General features: G+C 36.1%; 1 protein-coding gene across 1 annotated transcript in view; it reads right to left on the minus strand.

Annotated features, from left to right (window-relative positions):
• LOC140039431 (uncharacterized) overlaps positions 1-24850 on the minus strand; it is a 77365-nt gene that overhangs the window by 43290 nt on the left and 9225 nt on the right. Inside the window, exons 5-29 of the mRNA XM_072085031.1 lie at positions 24608-24646; positions 24212-24306; positions 23707-23752; positions 21904-23550; positions 18856-20349; positions 18156-18406; positions 17736-17922; positions 17369-17484; positions 15064-15124; positions 14228-14412; positions 13335-13530; positions 12576-12712; positions 12064-12292; positions 11211-11440; positions 10328-10689; positions 9740-9919; positions 8981-9381; positions 8318-8580; positions 7521-7866; positions 6422-7129; positions 2386-6195; positions 1880-2059; positions 1588-1728; positions 671-1236; positions 111-322 (exon numbers count right to left, since the gene is read on the minus strand). Of these exons, the coding sequence (XP_071941132.1) occupies positions 111-322; positions 671-1236; positions 1588-1728; positions 1880-2059; positions 2386-6195; positions 6422-7129; positions 7521-7866; positions 8318-8580; positions 8981-9381; positions 9740-9919; positions 10328-10689; positions 11211-11440; positions 12064-12292; positions 12576-12712; positions 13335-13530; positions 14228-14412; positions 15064-15124; positions 17369-17484; positions 17736-17922; positions 18156-18406; positions 18856-20349; positions 21904-23550; positions 23707-23752; positions 24212-24306; positions 24608-24646 (12082 nt within the window). The remainder of the gene's footprint in view (positions 1-110; positions 323-670; positions 1237-1587; positions 1729-1879; positions 2060-2385; positions 6196-6421; positions 7130-7520; positions 7867-8317; positions 8581-8980; positions 9382-9739; positions 9920-10327; positions 10690-11210; positions 11441-12063; positions 12293-12575; positions 12713-13334; positions 13531-14227; positions 14413-15063; positions 15125-17368; positions 17485-17735; positions 17923-18155; positions 18407-18855; positions 20350-21903; positions 23551-23706; positions 23753-24211; positions 24307-24607; positions 24647-24850) is intronic.

A 24850-nucleotide genomic window follows, 5' to 3' on the forward strand; every position in this document is an offset into this window, starting at 1 on the left:
CAACAACAATAAACAACTACAAAGTAAGTGGCAGGAAACACAAAAGGGAACTAAATCCCAATGACAAGAGCCTGTGAATCCTCTTACCAAGATTTTCTTCTAATTCTTACCTATCATGTGTATGCATACCGTCTTCAAATATCTCTATTTCTGATAATGAAGCATAATTGTTAGGACTTCCATCTCCGACTATGATGACTACGACCTTATCTGCATTCCTTCGTACTGGTAACTCCAGAAACGTCCCTTGTGTACACTTTGAACTTGGATTTATATAATTACTTGTTTCATAATTTATTGAATCAGAAAGTTCTGTTTGCACCTAAAAAAGGTAAACATGTGTTTGAAATTTATTCGCTGTTTTTAATAAATATTCAGTAAATGGAATGTGCATTTGAGCTTACACCATGAAACTTAACTATTTTTAAGCATCATCTTTTGACTGAGCTTATTGAATCATGATTCATAGTAATTCTATTCATATGATATAAACTTTAGCTGCAAAATAATTATAAAACACGAAAACAATATTTTTAATGCAAAATGATAAGTTAGATTGTTTGTTAAAATATTTGTCTGTACCAGATGCATTGTGGGTGATTTTGTGGCTTAGGATTGATGAAAATAAATGCAAACTACATAGAGAAATAAGGAAGAAAAGAAAACTTACTTTAAATTTAGTAGGACGGGAACAGACAGGGTAAATCCTTAAAACATTCACAAACTTAACTTTGTTGTTGAAATCGAAAGTAATCGTAGCGGATGATCCATACGCTAGGTAGTATTGACCATAGGCTGAACCCAATGTTTGATCAAACATATTTTGGAGATAATAGTTATAATAATAGGGATGAGAATAATATGGGCTTGTACTGGTTGTGACTATAATTCCACTAGCTGTTGTGTAACTACTTTTACGAGCGTAAGGGTACCCGGGATCCATCAGATCTAAACGTCGTCCAATGTTTTCAATTTCGTCATCAAGAGATGTACGTCCCCGATTGTCGACAACAAGCGTTTCATGGTCTGTATCCAAGTGTTTGATGTACGCTGTCCCAGATGCACCAGCTTCTGATGAAACACTGTTGATTGTACCACCTTGTACGTTGTACGCACCTTGGAAGAAATCGTGGGTCACATTACTTGTGTGGTAGATTGCGATTCGACCCCCGGCACCACTTCCACCTGTTCCAAAACCTGCTCCTCCAATTACCTCAAATGCACCAGTGTGGCCACCTGAAATAATAAATCATTTTTAATCAAAACAATTTAATAAGCAGTATATTAACCAAATAAATTCATATTTCACAACCAAATAAATGGAAGTATTAATACTGTATGAACTTTCCTTACTGTTATTTTAGCATTTTAATTAATTTGTGGGTATTATTTTTACAAGTTGAAATTTCTAAATATTTAGTATTGCTGACTAGCCTAATCATAACCAAGAGACAGTCAATTGCATATAATTCATAATTACTGTGTTTACGAACACCATATGAACAAGTCAAGCAGAGAAAAAGAATCTTGATGACTTGTAAAATGTTGGAGTTTTACAAATCTAAATGCTAATGCTCTAGAACTTACCTGTGAGGGCGCCCACAGTTACTAACAGACTACCGCCACTTCCTCCACTGCTATTTGGGTCTACGCTATCTAAACTATTTGCAGCTATGTGACCGTCCACGCGTAATATATTTTCAACTTCAATTTCAAGAATACCACCTCCTGTAGATTGATAAATAATAAGATGAAAAATACAATTAAACCAAGTACAGAACTTGAAATACATGCCATTGTAATTTTAGAGTCAAAAGTAAATACAGACTCTTCTATATTATCATCAACATTTGATTTTTGCCTCTTAAAAATAAATTACCTTTTCCGGCGACCTCTGTAGCACCATAGCCTCCGCTTCCGAAATCCATTGGATAGAAAAAGTTTCCATAGGGATGGTTTCGCTTTAGACGGCAAGTAAAGAATCCACCACATTCACCCCTACCACCAATACCTCCATGCGAGGCACCACTTTTCCAATGATAGTTGAACGTTCCTGGTGCTGAAGATGAATAAAACACAGTTAATACAATTTTTGATTAAACCAAGTCTGATTTGAGGCTTAGGGAGTGGAGTTGAAAGTGTCGCGAGTTACAACCCTGGCACTAGGTCAGGATTGAACCCTGGACCTCGGGATTGGAAGGCAAGCACGTTAACCACCAAGCTACATCTCGACTTAAGGAACTTAAAACATAGAGAATGAGTTTTGTAAATGCGTATATAGTTAAAGTTTCCTTTCATTATCTGGAAGCATATAAATCTGATAATACCCAAATGGTACTTCAAATTAATTTTTATTTTGAATACAAAACTAAAATTATTATTTACCTGGACCTTCCATAGGTAAATGACCTCCATCACTTGCATCAACTCGACCACCATCATCAACTACCATATCAATACTTTCAATTTTCAGATGATTACTGTAAATTGCTCCACCTCCTTCAACAACCAAGAGTGGTACATTCAAATTGTATTGGTACTCGTGAGCATTCTCACCGCACGTACGGATAAACGAGTCAGCTTTTATTGTGACCGAGTCATTAAACCGATATTGAAGTGCCGGTAGTCGATTTGTTGACGAGGTATTGAGAATGTGCAAAGCAGCTCCGTTGTAGAGTTTCATAACATTCACATGATCCATTGTACCTTCCAGATATATAAAAACTTTACTGAGAACAGTTTCTGGCGCCAGACCAATGTATCCCTTATCGTACACATACGAGCTGAATGGAGTATCAAGGAATTCACGTTTTAAATCCATTATCTGGTTCGGACCAATGTGTACCTTACCCGTTCGATCCCCGATCATGTGACGGAAGAATAAACTAGCTCCATGATCATATGGTTCGGTTAGTATTGCAACTTCAGCGTTTCCATATATTTGTAATTCTTCAAAATGATAATCCCGACGTCCATTGGCAAAGTAATGTTCACCCGCCTGTGGAAGTATCCAAGCTTTGAATGAATCGCCACTTATATCAGAATGTTCAAGCGGTCTTGTACACATATCTTCATGATCAGGAATCTTAAGCATATTATTGTCAATTAGGAGAGTGCGATGTTCGTAGTAAAGATGGTATAAGAACACAGTCCCAGGCCCACCATGTCTATCTGATTCAATTTGATCGATATCTGCTCCACCAAATGATTGAAAGGACCCAATGAATGTGAAGTTGGACAAGAGGTAAAGTGCAATACGACCTCCTGCTCCACCACCACCTCCTTCACTTCCACTGACATATCCACCAGAAGCAGTAACATTACCAGTTCCTGTAATCAGATTACAATTTATAAACACACTGCCTCCACTACCACCTCCATTGCACCCAGTAACATACTCTCCATCAGATTTGATCTCACCATCCAAACGAAGTACATTGGTGATATTGATCCAGACAGTTCCTCCACCAGTACCACCTTTAGTTCCACCACCAGAGCTTCCATGAACAAAAGGTTCATACAAATTTCCATATGGTTGACCAGTAAATGCATTTCCTTTTCCTTTTCCACTTGTTCCTCCATGGCCACCACCTGAGGAGCCTGTAGAATAACTACACCCATCATAGCCTTTCCCAATATTGATTTCATTATCTTTGTCTGTAGTGTGCTCTGGTGTAAATCCCTCGTAATTGGTATCTAGCTGTCCACCATCATCAATCGTAAGGTTAACTGATGTGACCGACAGTCTTGTTCCGTGAAACAATCCTCCGCCTTCGATGTACAATTCTTGAGTATCAATAGATATTCCTTGATCCATTAATGGTGATGTTACGCCGAGAAGTATCCCGTTATTTTGTATTTTAACATCGTTAAATGTATAAAAGTTTGGATCATTTTCACCAGTATATCCTCCACTCCTCATCCATAAAAGTCCTCCATGCCGAATAGTTATATTTTCCACATGGTGTAAGACATCTTCTAACCAGATACTGACACCATGAACAACTGTATAAGGAGCAAGACCAACATAGCCACCAGGGTATTCAATTACGCTAAATGGCAAGTCAATTACAGGACGTTTTAAATCAAATACAAGATTTTCTCCGATGTGTACAGTACCTGTTCTGTCTCCTATCATATGTCTGAAGAAAAGGGTGAAATTACTATTTACTGGATCAGTTAGTACTGCTAACTGAGCTGATCCATAAATCTGAAGTTCTTCAAAGTGATAATCATAGGTTCCATTAGCAAAAAAATGTCGACCAGATTGAGGTAAAATCCATGTTCTACAGCTGTCAGTACTAAGATCTTTGTAATCCTCAATCAAATGAACTTCATCAGTTATGCCAATTTTAACATGCACATCGTAAGGAGTTGTCAATGGTTCACGTCCACCGTTGTCAATGATGAGTGTTCTATGTTCATGATACAAATGATATACAAAAGCAGTGCCTGCACCTCCATGCTCTGCGTCATTCCCGCCAAACCCGCCTCTAGTGTGATATCGGAAACCTGTCATTGTCTGGTTGTTTACAAAGTAAATTGCAATTCTGCCTCCAGCTCCTCCACCCCCTGTTGCAGTTGCCAATCCATCGCCTCCGTCGGCTTCAAATTTTCCGTACCCTGCCAGGGTGTCAGTATAAACCCATATACTTCCTGCACTTCCACCTCCTCCACCGTTATTATCTCCAGCTTTCTTAGCAGCATATCCACCATTCGCTGAGACTTTTCCATCAATCAAAATCGTGTCGGTAACATTCATCCAAATAATTCCTCCACCAGAACCACCATCAACATTTGTTTTGCTTTTCCCACCAGCACTTCCAAAAACATACGGTTCATAGAGGTCACCGTATGCGAATCCTGCACCAAATGATTCCATTGATTTCCCTCTACCACCACTACCACCATGCCCTGCACCAGCACTTGGTCCCTGAAGTGCATCTGGTGACCCAGGATTCACGTCACCAAGTAGCGACACTGATCCATGTGTATCGTTGCTATGATTTGGTTGATAGCCTAGACCATCTGCTATTATCAAACCTCCAGCATCTATAGTTATGTTAGTAGATAAAAATGTCATGCGTGTTCCGTTAATTAATCCTCCACCCTCTACCACAAGCCCAATTGTATGGAATGTAATTCCAGGTTCATCAATTGGACTGGTTACTGCTTCTATGATCGAGTCATCTTGTACTAAAACAAAATCAAATTCGCAATTACTTGGCTGCTGTCCCGTTGTTCGTCCACCATGTTTGACTGAAAACAAACCGCGATGATGTAATGTAAAATTCTTTACATGTGATAATTGTCCAGCAAGGTGAATCTCTACATCATGTGCAACTGTGATTGGGGCTAATCCCAAATGACCATCATAATACACATGCACATTAAATGGTAGATCTATCTCTTTTCTGTTCAAGTCCATTTCTTGTTGGTCTGCAATATGTAGAGTTCCTGTCCTATCACCAATCATGTGAATAAAGTGAAATGTAACTAGTTTGATTCCGGTTTGGCTAAACTGAACTCTTCCCCATTCATTAAGAGTATCTAAAGTCCTGTTAGGTGTCAATGCAGCTACATGTGCGCCCTCGAATATTTGCAACTCTTCAAAATGGAATTCATTACTACTTCCAGCAAATTCATGACCACCTGATAATGGGAGGATCCATGCCCGGCATCCATCTTCATCAAGAGTGTCCCAATCAATTGATTTGGTTCTAGGTTGCAAGCCTGCATTCTCTACATACAAACTTCGATGATCTTCTAATTGATGATAAATAAATATAGTGCCTGGACCTCCACCTTCACATTCAGAATTGCATCCAGTCCCAGGTTGCCCTCCATGAGCTTCGTAATTGAAATCACTAAAGGTAATGTTTTGGTTAAAATAAAGAGCAGTTCTACCTGCTGCTCCCCCTCCACTGTACGACCCACCGTCGCCACCATTCACAGCAATAGTGCCATATCCTCTGATTGTATCACAATACATCCATATACTTCCTCCGCTACCACCACCACTTTTGTCATTTCCATTTTTACCATTGGAAGAAACAAGGCCATCAATATCAATGGTGTCTGTAACATTAAACCATATCCTGCCACCACCTGGACCACCACCTGTACCACCACCTGCACTACCAAACTCTGTAGGTTCATATAAAGTACTGTATGGCTTTCCGGTTTTGCTTAATCCTAAGAAAACATAATAAATATTCTTTTATTGAATAATAAAATAAATAAATGAGTGACTGAATGCTTAAACATATTCTGCACGCTAGCTAAACAGTAAAAACACTATATAATTCAGTAAATAGGGCAGGGTATGAATACATAGGAAATAGATTTGTGTGATTTACAAGAGCTATTAATATTGGTTAGAAACAGCTGAAAATTGACACCAAAATTGAACTGTTACTACCTTTGCCATGTCCACCACTGCCACCATGCCCTGCACCAGACGATCCACTGCTACTTGTAAACCCCTGTCCATAGTTGATTATTCCATGCATGCCAACTCGGTAACTTCCATCGGTGTCTGTACTACCCCCATCCGAAACTGCATAACCAAACCCGTCTGCCCGAAGAACACCTCCAGAATCGATGGTAATGTTTTCCGAATGCATATATAAATGAGTTCCTTCCAAAAGACCACCACCATCAATGTGGAGAAGTCGGGTAGTAAATCTGATCCCAGAATCCGTTACAGGATCAGAAACCATGTGCATGTAACCTTCTGTCTGCACATGGACTGTGTCAAACTCATACGTTGAGGACGATAGGTTACCAGTATGACCATCGTGATTCAGCCAAAATCTACCACCATGATGTAAAGTCAAGTTCTCAACATAATCCAGAGCACCATCTAGATATATAGTAACACCATGGACAATAGTTTCTGGCGCTAACCCCAGCCTTCCATCTTGATACACTCTTACATTGAATGGTAGGTCTAGCTTTTCTCTAAACAAATCCATCGTCTGGTTCCTTGCAATGTGAAGTGTACCGGTGCGATCACCAATCATATTTTCGAAGAACAAAGAAGCTGGTGTAAATAGTGGATCAGTAAGTACAGCAAGATGCGCATTTCCATAAATTTGTAATTCTTCAAAATAGTAATCAAAATCACCTAATACAATACAATACAAAACAGAATTAATGTTCAGCTTATAGAAAACAATTTGAAAATGAATGTTAACTTTCTTTTAAACTTGCAATATTGCAAGTTTTTTTAACGGTTTAGTTTAATTTTATTATTATTACGTTCATTGTTAACAAAGATTTCAGCCTTAAATAAGTGGTGCTGTTTTGTATGTTTATATATATACATAAAAAAATAAATAAATTTGAAAACCTAGACCTAAAGAAAATGGGAATCCATGATGGAGAGAATCTACCATATGTTTGTAGTGGAGACAATTATTATTATTCATTATATAAGTGTTTTCTGCAACATTTGGATGCACAATCTCAAGATAAGACAAAAACATAGTAATCAAACTGTTCAATAAAGCACATACCTGCAAAGTCATGCAGACCTGAGGATGGTAAAAGCCATGTGTGACTTTCATCTTCAGATAAATCTTCATAATTCTCAATTGCATTGTCATCCTCTTGTCCTTTGCCATTATTATTAACAAGAAGCGTTCTGTGGATGTAACGAGTATGGTAGAAGAATATTGTTCCTGCTGCACCTACACCAGATGATACACCCCCACTATCACCTCCATGGGCTTGCCACGAGCCAGAAAAGGTGCGATTCAGAGCAAAGTAGACTGCGATACGACCAGCGGATCCACCTCCGCCTTGGTATGTGGAACTATGTGTATGTCCATCTCCACCGTTAACAGATATCGTTCCATATCCCTGAAAATTAAAACTTTATCTGATCATTACAGTAGATTTATTCAATATTATTTATATTTAGTGATTTTTAGGTATTGTTATAGAGAACAAAGACAATAAACACACTATAAAGCTCTGTCTACACTATCAAACAAATATATATGCCCAATTATGGTATGTCTATATACAAGAGCACATCACATTTATTGTCACATAAACTGTGTAGACAGAGCTTTAGACTATCAAATTTTACTTTCCTCCATTTTTCCCTTTTCACTTGTTTCACAATGCTTCAAGATTTTTATTTGTGCTTTATAAATTTTTAAAACCAATGTCAATTGATAACAGTAGATTTTTAAATAATATGTGCATTTCCACTTTGAAAAATGATTTAATATAGCATTTTGCACTTTTAGCTCCATCAACATAGTCTTGCACAATAAAACATCTCAGTGATAATATCAATATATACCTGCATATTGTTCGTATTGATCCAAATAGTTCCTCCACTCCCACCCCCAGAACCGTACTGTGTACCTGCCTCTCCGTTGGCACTTATTTCACCATCTATTTTCATGTTTTCTGTAACTGCAATTGTTAATGTTCCTCCACCTCTACCCCCAGAATTACCGCCACCTTTACAACCCATGTGGTATGGTTCAAATACATGGCCAAATGGGGCACCTGTCTTTGCCTGATGTGAACCACGACCTCCTGTGCCACCGTGACCCGCACCTACCGGTAAAATGTTTGTTTATGGTATTCATGCAAAGAAAAGAAAACCCTAAACCATCAAATAATAATAGACAAATAATAATGATTAAAATCCAAAATGGTATCAATAAAAAAAATGTAAATTTATGATAAATATCGGGAAATTGTCTAATACACTTTTGTTTCCATTAACCTACATTTACATCCCAAGTTTTAACCTTTGACATCATGGCTTTATTTCAGTTATAAGATCAACAGTTTTCAATTTGCGATGACTAGGACCTAATTCAGTGTGCGCATGCATTGAAATGTAGGAGGGCTCTTCCTCACTCGATTCCTCAAGGACAACGACCTATGACACAATAATGTGTAGGTCACAGGTCATAACAAAATATAAGCTCCCTAATAACACACACTATACCTGAACTTCCATATCCATTTGGAGAATTTTTCCCTATGCCATCAGGGTCAATACAAGTCACATCATGATAGTCTGCTACAATACGACCTAGGTCATTAACAACTAACGAGTCAGCATTCAGTTCCAGATTGACGGCATGAAGATGTCCGCCACCTTGCACATGAATTACATCTGCAGTGATAGTAATGTTGCTAAGAGCATCATCGTCATCATCCAATGCAGTAACCTCACCTCCATCTGCTATGGTTAAGGTGTCAAACCTGAAGTGACCCGCTAAGCCTCCTGATGTAAATTCTATAGATGTTTCTACCGAGTCGTTGATGAGACGTGACGTTCCACTTGGTGCTAGAAGCAGACGACATCCTGGACCAACAATCATGTTGTGGACACTTATTACACCTCTGAAATAATGAAACCAAATTTTAATTAACAATTTTACAACCAGGATGGCATACATACAACAAGAAACAATAAGGAAATTGACAGAGTTGTCAATGTTTCAAAATCGTTGTGTATTGTATAAATAAAAGTGTGTTGCTAAACTTTTGCCTGATGAAATCGAAGAACTGATGAAAAAAAAATGTGTAGCAACCGTTAAGCTCTGTCTACACTATCAAACTTTATGACAAAAAAGGTGTGATGTGCCCAAATATGGTAGTGATATGCCCACATATGGTAGTGATAAGACATCATCATGTCCATATATGAGCACATCACATATTTTTGTCACAAAGTTTGATAGTATAAACAGAGCTTTACCTTATTGAAATTTCAACATCATAGCATTCAAATGTTGTTGGGAAAACAATGGTTCCACCTTCATAAACATGGATATTAAGCTCCCATGATCTGTCATGAACTGGCTTAACAACATAAACCTGCCCTGATCCAATGTGAAGGTAAGACGTTGTATCACCATGAAATAGATCACCACGGAGACTGAAAAATAACAAAACATTTAATAAAACATTTAAAGATGTATTGTCCCCCAAAAACATGAAAAATGAAGAATAATTAAATCAGACTTAGAACATGTTATTTTTTAGTTTTAATAAAGTTAATCATAGAAAAAGAAATAATGTTTTCACTTATAAAATAACAAAATAAATAAAATAGTTAAATTCAACCAAAAACCCATTGGTTGACAGTTTTTTAGGAGAAATATATGTTTTGGATAACTATTATATTACATTAAAATGGCATATTCAACAAAAATGTTGTTAAGAATTATTTTTTCAAGGGGACAATACATCTTTTCACAAAACAATAACTTTATTTGTATATTTTGTTTAATTCTATGCATAGTGTAACCATGCTAGCTTTAACATTTAAACAAATATTTCTTACCCAGTAATATTTGAATCAGCAGCAAAATGAGCTTGTTTTACTACAAATATATTATCTAAATGCAGTTCTTCATCTTCTTCCGTTGACAACCATGATCGGCTTGTATCCATGGAAACATCTTTGAATGATGCAATCTCCTCAATCGGGGGCTGTCGGTTATTGTTATCAATCAACAGCGTTTTATTCGGGAAATGCGGTGGCAGTGCTTCGAGATAAACGGTCCCTGCACCACCAACACCATAACTACCACTCCCTCCAAACGATGTCAGTTGTCCGAACCACCAATCGATAGCGCGGTAGAAGATAGCAAGTCTACCGCCTGAACCACCCCCACCATTTGTCCCACCGTTGCCTCCATTGACCTACAAATAAATATATTTAAACTTAATACAATAATTCTTCAAAAGTTTTGTGCAGCAAGCATTTTTTAAAAATAAGATATTATCAAATACAGTAAAACCCTTTCCTATTAAAGGGACATTTTTCAGTAAATAATCAAAGGACCCTACCGGAAACAATTTTAAGGACTAGGTTATCCTTGGTGTGAAACACCCAAAATAATAACAACACACTTTATTCATGGGACACCCTATTATGGGGACATTTCGTTCGTTCCTGAAAATCAGAAAATGTTCCCTTAATAGGGTTCTATAATCTAAACTACACTGATCAGGGAAAAATTTCATTTCGAAATTATGTTTAGCAATATTGCTAATCAAAGTGATTTTTGATCCGAGAAACATAGTTTTGTATTGTATTTTTTGCTACACAATTGTACAAATGTGTAGCAAGGTTGTTTTGTATAGCTTTTTGCTATGCTACACTGGCGAAATTATTCCCTGCTGATACTCTCTAGACTAATATATTACTGAATGTGTCATACCTGTATACTACCAATTCCCTGTAGTTCGTTTGTGTAGACCAAAATGGAACCTCCAGTTGCTCCTCCTTTATATGAGGCACCATTGTCACCCACTGATGTAATAGAACCTTCCACTAATAGTGTAGTGGTATTCAATTTCAAAATACCTCCACCTCTTGTACCACTACCACTACCACTACCAAAATATATCGGTTGATCCATTTTACCATATGGTTGTCCAACATGTTGATCTGTTAAATAATATCAGTTTCAGAGGTTTTAAAGTTTATTTACCTCCGCCAAGGAGGTATATGTAGTCGATCGTGTGTGTTTGTCTGTTTGTTTGTCAGCAGGATTACTCAAAAAGTTATTGCAAGTTCCTTACCAAAATGAAAATACAGATAGATATGTGGTCAAAAGATAGGAGATAATTTTCATAAGCTGGCAAGCAGTTTTAAAGTAACAAGTAAACTGAAATTGCATTTTTACTCGAGAACTACTTGTCCAAAAAACTTTGTACAAGAGGCAAGAGTTATAATTTGTGATTTGTAATTTCAAAATCTCTATATCTTTTTTCCGGTGAAATTTTATGTAGGGGGACTTTACAGTAGGAGGTATGCACTCTAGGAGTGACGTTCTGTTTTTTTTTTTGTAATTTATTACACAAAAAATATATAAATACACACAAATAAAAAGTTAGCTCAAAACCTTTCATCAAACTTTCATTAAAAACTTTAGACACTAACTAAATTTATTTTGTGTGAAAAAAAAAATTTTCTTTATTTTAGTTTCATTGACTTTGAAACCAATCTAATTTTCTAACATTTACATTTCACATATTTTTACATAATAATAATAACAAAAATATTCTCACCTGTACTACGTCCTCTGCCACCAATTGCCCCGAACCCAGCTCCAGATGTCACTACTGATAGAGGTGTGCCAGGTCCTTCACTGTACCCCATTCCGTTCACTGATAATTGTCCTGAAATCTCCACATCAATGCTTTCAGCAGTAATATCAAGAACCGATCCACGAAGTAAGCCACCGCCTTCAATTGTCAATTTTCCTGACCTTTGACCTTCACCTGTTCCTTCTAGAATCTAAAAATAGATTTTAAAACAGTTAATGAAACAAAACTGATGGAATAAATTTCTGGTTTGATTAGACATTGAGTCTTTATTAAGGTGAATGGGGAGACAATTAAATAATGACAAAATAATAATTTTTATTTTTTTTTTACAGAAGTGCATAACTTTATTATTACTACAAAATGGTCTATTTAAAGTCTGATTTGATTAATCTTCATTTTTCATGTTTTTGGGGAACAATACATCTTTAACAATTTAAAATATTTTTAAAAGAAAAAAAGCCACAACAATATACCTGAAGAGTCCATCTATCATCCTCATCGTCTACTAAACTTTTAAAGTCTAAAATACCATTTTCCTGAATAGTGATGCCAACGCATTCTATATGACGTCTACTTGACAATTCCAACGATAAAGTTGTACCTGAAGCAACTAATTGTAATATAATATAAATGATTAGGGATGAAGATTAGGGATTAGGGATGAAGAGTAGGTATTAGGGATAAAGATTAGGAATTAGGGATGAAGATTAGGAATTAGGGATGAAGATTAGGTATTAAGGATGAAGATTAGGGATGAAGATTAGGGATGAAGATTAGGGATTAGAGATGAAGATTAGGGATTGGGGATGAAGATTAGGGATTAGGGATGCAGATTAGGGATTGGAGATTAAGAATATCATGTTGGCTGATTTACATTATCATTTTGATTTAGCTGGTTACATAATTTTATTTTTATCTCCATTGAGATCCAGTCACTGATACCAAGAAACGAAGAAAATGTTTTCTGTAATTTGCCTTTGGATTTATAATATACATAAATCATACAACAGAATATATACCGTAATTATGTACACAATTTATTGATTTAAATAATAAATTTTTACTTTAGTCAATTTAATTTCTGTAAGAAATATATACCAAAAGATCAGATTTTGAAATAGATGTACTTTTTACTCAAAGAATTTTGTTTAAACTTAAATTATTGTATACAATTTTTTTTTAAACAAAATATAATATAGAATAGTCATGTACATATTTCCGCTGTTATTTACCATATCCAATCAGAAGGTGTGCTCTGGAAGTATCTAAAATACCCCAGATTTTCACATGAGAGCTGATCAAGTTTGTCCCAGCACAACCAGTTCTGTAAGACTGTCGAAACTCTACCGTGGCAGTAGGAAGTATCCACATTGCCTCTTCATAGATGTATGGAGCCCAGGTAACATTGGCTCGAATGTAAGGCGATACCTTCAAAGAAAGATGCATTATTTATGATTACAAAACACCAGTTGTTTGTAGCCTTACTTTCTAACAAAGTTATTAGAGCTCTGTAAAAAAAGAGAAACTCAACAGTTCTTTTCAGAACTAGATATGTTGGTGCACCGCAAACTTCATATCAACAGCTCTGTACAAGTTATCTTTTTTATACAGTATTATGATACTGTTTAAGGTTTGCATACAAATACACACTAGTAAAGTTCAGAATGTGAAAAGAGAAATAAAGAGTACAGTTGAGAATGAGTTGAGGTTGGATTCTCAACTTTACTTTATTTTCTTTTGGATACACTTTTTAATGGTTGAAGTCTGTCGCAAACGACAATGTCAGTTTAGTCTTACATTCATCTGAATTGATGAAACTAAGTCAGGACTGTTTAAAACACCTTGGTTGGTCCTAACATTGATCAAGGGCTTCTCTCGTCCAGTGCCCACCTTGACCAGAGGAAAGGCATAAACCAATACATTTGAGGCAGATACTAGATGCGGGAGGTGCCATAGTCAGCAGTGCTGATTTCAAATACCTGATGGGACTCCAGCTTCATATATACAGCACCTGATAAGCCCAGATGGTCTCCCATCCAAGCTCTAACCGGATTAACCGAATTTTGACTTTATACTGTACTAAGATATTCAACTCTATGTCTAGCCAATACACATTAATACTCACAGCATCTACATCCAGAATGTGATTTGGTGCAACATGTATATAGCCAGTGTCATCACCATGAACCCATTCTGTTCTAACAATTGTCCTATTTCCAGCAAATGTCAGATGTGCACCTCCATAGATTTCAATGTGAGTGAATCTGTATTCAAAATCATCAGATGCTGGCAGCAAATAGGCAATGGCCCCTGTATATTAAATAACATTAATAGTAGATAATAAAACATCTGCATAAAGATCTTTAATTCAATGCATTTGTGGTGTAATAATATTTTTTGAAGCTACACATTTACAACGGTGGCACATGTTCATACACGGTGTATAGGCTAGTCTAGATTATAGACAGAGATTTGACTTAATATTTGTAATGAAAGCACTCAGAAACTGAGTGAAGTACCATGTATCATGTTCATACATTGACATGATACATTTTCTTTTTTTTATTTGTGAAGTTATTAATGAATCGATTTTCTTGAATTTCAGTATGCATGTTCTGTAAGTATATACCTATCTATACCAGAATCTTCAGAATTATAACTTGAAAATTGTAGGCGCTATCGTGCTAACAAACAAAGCAAGTACTTTACTAAAATTATATTTTTATATTTTTTAAGTAAAAAGATAAATACTTTGGTGCACAAAGCATTTTATATGTAAAAAAACTTTTTCTTATCTATTTAAAAAAAAAATCCCACCCATGCAATCTGTCTCTCTACTTTTTTAAAGCCATGATTTGAGTGAATTTATTTTTTTTTTCAAATAAAGGATTTTTCATATAACATAATATGCAAAATACTATTTAAACATGGTTTATAAGAATTGCCATTACAATACATCACCTGTGTTTATATATGTTTGATATTGAGCCTTTGTAGCACTGGTTCCTGAAGGCATTGTCACCTAAAAATAAATACAATTCGTTGTAAGCATGTTTTACTAACACACATACTATTCTTAACTTAATGGTATAATTTTCTTTAGCAGAGAACGTCATTTTAAGGTCATTTGTTTTATGTGAACACAAGTTGTGTGCACCTATCACTATACGCAAAGTATACATGTGTACAATATAATAGGTTGAGTTTCAACCAATGTAGGCAAAAGTGTTCGATGCAAAGCAGGGCAGAAATATAGTTATAACTTGAACATTTTAATGCACTACATGCTGTTTCATTAGGAGTACATCAATCATGTGCTTGGCTCTGAATGTCACATAAAACAAGGTTACATAAAAGGTAGCAGGCAAGCAGTTTTATGTTATGTAATTAGTAGTTGCAATATACAGTTCTATTGTTATTTAAAGATGTATTGTCCCTTGAAACAAAAAAAAAATGAAGGTCAAAATATTCTAAATTTAAAGTGGCCATATCAAAGTAATATTAAAGTTATTCACTTTAAGTTGAAAATTTGAGCCAAAAGCAACAAATTTACGTAATTAACAGGTAAATTAGTTTGATTACATTTCATCTGGAAAATCGTCACGAGCGAAAGTAAACAAAGATTTCAAACCATGAGTACGCATTATGCATATGCTAAATTAGGATTGTTTGCAACTCGTCACGGTTAAGAAGGTATTTTCACACAGATCATGAGGAAGTTTTATGATTATGCATACAGAGTATCCAACCAAGCGCGTTTCATTATGGGATATTTTTTGATTGAAAACTTTGACTGGAAGTCAAAGTTATTTTTTTAACAAAAAAACGTCTGTATTTCAGTTAAATTTTTTTTTTTTCGAAAAATTTTTGGTGATAGTTAATAGCTATTATGATACTTCGAAATGACCCATCTTTTTTCGAAATCTTTTATTTTTTATTTTTTTGGAATTAGTCAAAGGGACAATACATCTTTAAATTACTGATAACTTAAAAGGAACTTCTTTCTATCATGTGTGATGTATTTTACAATAGAATTAATGTAGCTTGTTCAACCATACCTCCCTGGTTCAACATACCACTGAGATCATCATTCAGGTTCCATATCTCATTATGCTAGCATAAGTGTATCTTTTATCATAATCTTTTATAAACAATTCCTCATTGTAAACCTTTTAAAAAAAATATTTTAAGTGCGTTGTCTGAAACCATAATGCATACAATAAGCAAGCCTTAAAAATTGTGTATTCTTCAATAAAGATTTTACTGTATTAATCTATTTTAAACATCTTAATATAATAAACATTATGTTCCACTCTGATTCGTTGAGAGTCATATGAAATGAACTCCTGTTTTATTTTAAAAGAAATGATAACAGGCCTTGCATTTTGTGGCTTTTTGCCAATTGATGTTTAGTTTAGATATAATATGGGTAAGTTTGTTTAGTATTGTTATCTAAAATTGTTGAAATATCTTGGAAAATACAATTTTTAAAACATGGAGGTATAAAAATAAAAAAATATATAATATATTTGTATACCTCCATGATTTAAAACTTGCATGCAGTTTGTGTGAGTTATGTTTGCAAACTTGTTTTCTATCCTAGCCTAGGGACCTGTGTGGCTATTTATTTTACAATGACAGACAATCATGACCTGCACTGGCTGGGGAAAAAATGTGACACTCCAACGTACAACTTATAGCCTAGTCTGATCCAAGCCTCCTCCTCCTACTACTACTACTACTAGGCCTAGGCTAGGCTATGCCTACTACTACTACTAGTACTGTACTACTACTACTAGCTTGGCCTAGGATGTATAGGCTAGTCTAGGGCTAGCGAGGTCTAGAAACGTGATGTTTATAATGTATTTTAGCCTAAAATACATTATAAACATCACGTTTCTAGACCTCGCTAGCTCTACTATTACTAAATACAATTATCATAATTCTTAAAGCAATTTCCACATCACCAAAATCATCGTTTCATAATAATCAAAACCAATGTTATTTTGATGCTTGGCAAAAATCATGGAGTAATACTAATACTCCATGGCAAAAATACACATTTTCTCTCCTCGTGGGTAGTGTCGTCTGCTTTCAATTTTTAAAGGTCCCGCATCTGAGAAATGAGGGCAGCATTTATAACTACAGTTCAGAGCCATGTATGACTCTGCTACAGTTTGATTGTCTCTTCTTTCATCGTCATGATGATCTTTATTTCGTTTGGTTTGTTTTCCTTTTTTAAATTAAGGCAAATAATGGTCCATACCTCTGGATTTTGGCACTTGTTGTCAATTCGTAGGTTTTTAATTTGTGGTTCTCGTCCCTCTAAATAAATGACACCTGGCCCTCCTGATTCAGCTCCATTGGCACCTCCTCCACCACCTTAAAAGACCGTAAATAAATTAATTAATTCTCAAAGTATTTAATTTATAAGAGTTTGCTGGGGCTCATGTGTAGATTTAAGAAAGACCCAGTCGGGACTCCACCCCTAATCAGGAGACATCCGCTATTAAAGAGACTTTTTCCCATCATGTGAATATTTTGTAACAGAGCCCTATTCAGAGGACACTCCTGTTAAGATATATTTTAAGGTTTCTAAATACAATTTCAGAAATAGGAAGAGTAAGGCATACCGTTAAATGTTGCTTGACCGCTGTTGAAATTACTAGATCTGTAAAACACCGACATTCTACCGCCTGATCCTCCGCCAGCATAGTTATTGCCATCACCGCCAATACCATAAATATGCCCTGTTCCATACAAACTATCGCATTCTACCCAAAGACCACCCGCACTTCCTCCGCCATCATTAGTAGAAGACTGAAACAGATTCGGAATATGTAAATTGTTTTATTAAATATCAGTTAGTGAACTACAACAGGCATACCTCTATGAGATCTAATAGATATAATAAAATCTGTTATACGGCAAAGATGACGGATGTTTGGCCACTTCTGTGTGCGAATGGGGCTTTAGTTACCTCCACAAATTCAGATCTTTCAACTGAAAGAATAGAAATGCAAACTGTCACCCATATAAGGGCTATAACTTACACCGTCTTCCCCATTAAGGTGTATTTGACCATTTAATGTAAATGTTGTGTTGATATTCATCTGAATCCTTCCGCCTCCACGTCCTCCATTTCCGGATCCAGACCCTCCTCCACTCCCCCATTCTGGAATTCTATAGATGTTACCATAAGGAAGATGTTCTGCTAGCGTTTTATGACTGGAATAACCTCCTCTTCCACCTCGTCCACCATGACTGGCACCAGAAGCACCATTAGAATAAGACACGCCTTTTCCTAAAAGAGTATAATACATAAAATTGTACTAAAAAGCATGGTTCTTCTGTTGTGTTCAAAAGCTTTCCGAAGCACGTATTGAATTGAATTGACAAGATCATTAGGCCTAATATTTTTTTTTGTCATTTGGTATGTTTGGGCTTGGGCTTCAATGAACACCCGATAAATCTCATTTTCCCCGGCGTGTCCAATAGCAGATTGTACTGTAGACACTGTTACTGTAGGCCTACTACTGTATACTCTGAGGTTAGTACAAGAACAATGCTATCAACGAATAAATGAATTAACTTACTGTGACCTCCATCTATTCATAAAATCTATATACTTATTTTATTTATTTTGTTTTAACATTCATATTAAGAGTGGAAAAATAAACGAAAAGAAAGAAAAAGCACATTGATGGCATTTAAACAAACTGGAGAGCTTGTAAAATAGAACATAGAACCTACCTGGACCACTGTCACTTGCGTAACCACCACCAGATACATCAATTTGACCATTAGTGCCGACATTAAGAGAATTACAATCGATTACAAGAGATCCCGCCTTGAGGAATTTATCAACAGTAATCGTTGTCACGTAAACGACAGATTCATCGCAACCACTTCCTTCGATTGGAGAACCTTTGAAGTCTAGGTCCAGTGTTCCTGTCGTAGAGATCAGTAGCTTTATGCAAATGAGAGATGCGTTGATGTTCATTGGAGTATATGTCTCCATTAGACCATGTACTGTCAAATAATCTATATAATAGACGTCTTTAGGCTCCAATTTGAATGTTCCAGAAACACCAATAGTAACATCTTCCCATCCAGCACCGACTTTAAGTAAACCTCCATAAAGATCTCCATTAACAGTAAGATGAATTAGCTTGAAGGTCGAACCCTTAGAGCTTGACCATTCACGTGACGAGTGATCGCTTAATAAAGAATCTAGTGTCATAGTTCCAGAGACTGTGATATTGTCTGTCAAATCTTCCGAACGACCTATGACCTCAACTTGATGAAATATATCGAGTGTTCCAATAACAACAAGAATATCGACTCTCACTTCTGTACTGGCATCAAATGAAAACGATCCGCTTACTTTAACTTCGTAAGACGTCAAAGATAGTTCCTTTGCTTTACAATCACCACCAATATTTAAATAATCAATTGAAAATATTGAAAATGTCAAATTGGTTAGAGATGTGTTAGCATAACTTCCGACATCCAGATGCAGTGATCCACCATGTCCAATAGTGAAGGTATCTGTGAATGGTTGATCTCTTCCACGAATAACTACAGGATTGAGTATCCGAACTTCACCACCGATATCGGCATCGTTTAGACGCAGCTGTGATGGATCGTATAGCTGGAACTTAAAACTACCTGTTGAAGACATTTCCAGTTTTAACCAGCCAATACCAACGTCTAAACCACCCGGTAAAAATATGCCATTGACAATGACGTTATCTGCATTAAGCTCAGAATAGCTACCACGCCAGACTTGCCATCCACCTGATGTTGTATCCAAATAAACTGCACTTCCTGATCCAATCTCTAAGCGTCCAACTCTTTCATTTATATTTCCGCGAATAATTATCGTGTTCGATGTTCTGAACACGGTAGAGTTCAGAATAAACATTGCGTCACAGAGAAAGTCATCAGCTGATTCAAAATCCAAGAGGCCATTTTGTGACATATATAAAGAATTCCAGCCATTTCCTTCTAATTGATTTGTCATCCTTCCTGCTAGAAACTGTCCATTAATTGTCACATCTCTTAGGGCAATTGTAGATGTATTTGTCCAGTTGCTATGCGCCCTATTACTCTCGTCTATCTTTAGAACTCCGTAAGGCTCGATTATGAACGAATCAACACGAATATCTGTTTTCCCGCGTAAATGTAGTGTCTCGTTTACTATTACCTCTCCATTGATTCTCACGTGATTTATTTTAAATGTAGCTACAAAAAAAACATAGCATTAACAATCATCTTGGAGACAACATTATAACTCCTTTTAATTTTCATTTTTATTAGCCGCTTGACAGTCTTTTGGATTTTGAACTGTTTTCTTTCTTTTTTTTGTGAAAAATGAAATGAAATAAAAATGAAATGATAATAACCCCATACTTATTTTTCGGAGAACGAGAACGTGAAATTTAACAAAAGTTGTGCTACTTGTTATAAGATAGGAAGTCATGTAGCACTACTTGGTATTACTACACGATATTTGTTTGCTGTCACTTCCCACAAGAACGCAACGCAATGACGTAAGTCACAACGCAAGAAAATTGGCCAATCAAAAGAGATGGATTATTCGCTGTCGTTTGTGATTTGTCAATTCACTTGGCTTACGTCCTTGCGTTGTGTCCTAGTGGAAACCAATCTTTAGACCACTCGAGATTTTATTATCCGTTAACAATATTTATCAGCACTGGAGTAGATGTTATACTTAAATCGATAGTTCTAAAAGGCCAAACTGTATAAAGTAAACATACTGTACAAGCTATGCATGTTTATTCCATGATAAAACTAATGTATTAATGCTAATTGCATCGGTGTTATCGTGTGACAGTGTATTACAAAGATAATCACTATGGTAGGCTTAGTCATATCATATAAAGTCAACGACTGGTCATGTAGACGATTAAATCGTGAACGCCGCCTGTCATTGATTTCTCGTGACGAATTTGTCAATATGCATTTTAGATACATACATTTTAAAAGTTCGTTCCCGTTTGGACAAAGCGCAAGGACGTAGGCGCAACGGAAGTGAGTTGACCACCAAGACGCGATGAACCATCGCTTCTGTGGTTCGTTACCGTAACTCACTTGTTTGCGCCTTATACGTCTTAGTCACGTCCAAGCTTTACGCGTACCGAGTACAGTAGTAGTTGCGCAATCGGTCGTAATATTTAACCCACAAAATGCTGTCAGTTAATAACGACCCTCCACAAAGTACAATTTAAAATACGTCCAGGGAGGGAGTTATCATAAGAAATATTATAATAATTTTCCTCGGTCATACAGTCAGGAAAGATGGCTTGGAGAACCTATCATTAACTGGAAAGATAGAAGGAAAGAGGAGCAGGGATAGAAGACGAGTAATTTATTTATTTTATTTATTTATAAACTTATTTTACATGGATGACATTTTCATTAAAAATAATGTTCTTACAAATGGTCCATGATAAAAAGAAATGTATGCATAATAGTGAATAGTTACAAAACATTTTGTTGTTGTTTTAGATTATAGAAAGATATACAAGAACAATTACATTTTAAATACAGATACAGAATTAATAATAATAAACAGTTAAGTAAGTACTGTGGATGACAAGTGTAATTGAGTGAATAACAGAAAAGGTGTAAAACATCAAGGAGTGGACCTGTTAACGAAAGCGATAAGCAGAAAATTGAGGCAGAACATGATCGCCTACGTCCGCAGATATGGCACCAGGAGAGAGAGAGAGAATAATTTTCCAGATAAAATATTTACAAAATATGTGTACTCACCAAACCCATCCAAGCTACCCACTTTCACTGTAGACCTGGATTTGGTTGAAACTGATCGGCATATGAATTCATTTGCTAAAATAAACTCCATACGTGCATTATCACCGACTTCTAACGTATTCCAGCTATCATTGTTCAATTGATTGTCCATGGTAGCAGCAAGAAATATACCGTTGATATTTACTTCATATATTCCGATCGTTGAGACACTGGGAAGATCTGACTGCATTGAATCTTCAGTTTCTGTTAAGTTTCTACCACTATCAAATACAACACGAGATTCAACACCAGTCGTAAACGATTGAATTAAGGACTGAGATCGGCCAGCTAATGTAATATGTGTTAAGCTATCAAAGATTCCATCAATCTTCACTTCGTCGAATCTGAATGTGTCGTTCGGTTGAAAGATAAAAGAGCCACCACCTTGGAATTTTGTCCATCCGATTCCTATGTCAATCCGACCAGATTGAAAAATACCATCAACTGTGACTTCTTCTGCCAACATTTGTGACGTCATTGTGTCATCTCTCCATTGACGCTTTACTGACTGATATACGTTATCTAACAAAAGTCTACCAGTATCACCAATAACAACCATCTGAATCAACTGATTGCTTTTACCATTGAAAGTCAAAACGTGGTCGAAGATGAGGTAGCCGTTTATTTCAAGTTCATCGGTAATAAAATTCCCACTGAATTGTTCTATCTTCGCGTACCCATGTTCTCCTACGGCAAATTTTCTAATACCACGTCCGTTTTGAAACGGTTCAGTAGCAATGAATTGTCCGTTTATGAAGACTTCATCACAAGATAGAATAGTTTCTAATCCTAACCACGTGACTGATCCACCTTCGTTTATCGTAAACTCAGAACATGATATGTTAATTGAGTTTCTAGAAATCATGCTGCCATCGATGGTGATGTTTGTATCTAAAAAGTTCACGTCGTCAACTGTTAAGTTAAGAGTGCCGGCAGACGTTATGGTCATATTACTGATGTCATAAATACTGACCAGACCTAAATCGCAGTCACCATTAACAACTAGCGTTTGTGTCTGTATTGTGTTCGTCAAAAGAAGAGAATCTCGAGAAAGAACATCCGTATTGAAAACAGCATCTACCAATTGTATGTATCGGGCAGTAATGTTGGCAGTACACCCGACTCGTAGTTTTGAATTAACTTCCATCAATAGATCACCGGTAGCATCTGTCATGACGAGGGTATATCCACACGTATTCGTAGTATCTAATAAAACCGACGCATCAGAATTTATTGTCAGGGATTTCAGTGAAAGAGTCAAATAATCTTCTGCACCAGAGAGAGCAAACATCTGAAGAACCGTGTCTGGGTTACCTCCAATTATCATCTCGGAATCTGGAGTAGTAGTTAATGTACCAGCTACATACAGCGACCTATCAAAGGTGTAGTCAGCATCTTGGAGATTTAGGGTGGCATGGTCATAAACATAGGCTGTACAGCTAAGACCGACAAGAAGAGTGACATCGGAACCAATGTGAAGATAGCTGGATGGTTGACCATTGATGCTGGACACTGTTATGGCTTCGCTGAGAACAAGATGATCACTGTTACTGATACTAATGTTGCTGAGAGTCATCGGTAAAGTAGATTTCACCCACGCTGCAGCACCTGATGTTATAATTTTAAAATATAAATTATTTATTGATCTTTCTAAATGTTATTACATAATATTTTGTCAATGTTGTGAATCTCTACTCATTTTTCAGAAATATATATTGGGACATTTAAAATATTGGAACTGATTTAATAATATTGTTATCATACCAGATTCTTCATAGAGAAACTCGGAACAATCAGTTGTCATTTTTATCTAAGAAATGAAAATAATGCCATTATAAGAATAAGATATTAACAAGTTACAGTATAACATAATACAGTACAGTAGAGTACTTATTTTCAGTACAGTACAGTACAGTACAGTACAGTACTTATTTTCAGTCAGTAAAATGTTATCACAGTACCTTTAGAGGAACACTTTTTGTGAAATGAACTGAGAGGAAATAATGTTCTAACCAGAGAGACATACCTCCCTGTTGTAACACTAAAGAATATATTCAGGGGACACATTGAAAAGGTAAAGAGTCCAAAAGTTGTCCTCTTAAGATTGGTTCCCACTAAGACGTAAATAAACCAATCGAAAGCGAGAGTTCGAATAATACATAGTGTTTGATTGGTCGATTCGATTGCGTTGCGGCTAAAATGCACAGTGTAAAATGTGTAAGTGTAAAATAAACTTCGGCATTTTTATTCTGAATATATCATTATTTACCTTTGGAAATTGTCCTTTATTATCGATAATCAAATGAGAAGAACTGCTAGAAGTGTCTTCGATATAAACTGTTCCAGGTCCACCCGGTTCAGGTGCTGAAAAAAAGTTTATATCAACAATTTTTCAAGATAACTTAATTTCAAGATAACAGTACTGACATAGACTATGATTAACGACTTAGGATTTGGTCAAGTGGGTGATACGCTTTTTATAGACAGAAAGTGTTGTTAAACGATTTGTGAAATTTAACGATAATGGCCGGCCAACAAATATTTATTATGTTGAAAAACAAATATTACACCATACTTTCTGCCCAAAATGTAGTTCATCTTGATTAACTAGTCAAATGGCGTCATATCACCTACAGAACAAGTATGTCAACTAATATTTACTTACATGGATTCGTTCCTTCCTGACATGAATTAATTGAGGTGGCTGAAATAAAAGTTTCAATGACATCAATTAGTAATTACAATGACAGCTTAATGCAACGGTAATCTTGGTTCGCACTTGTAGGCACAACGCAAGCGATCGACGCGCTACGATGTCCTTGAGTTACGTCAAAGTGCAAGCGATCGACGCGCTATGAAGTCTTTGAGTTACGTCAAAGTGCAAGCGATCGAAGCGCTACGGCGTTCT

Source organism: Antedon mediterranea, chromosome 2 (assembly GCF_964355755.1).
Source record: "Antedon mediterranea chromosome 2, ecAntMedi1.1, whole genome shotgun sequence".
NCBI classification, from domain to species: domain Eukaryota; kingdom Metazoa; phylum Echinodermata; class Crinoidea; order Comatulida; family Antedonidae; genus Antedon; species Antedon mediterranea.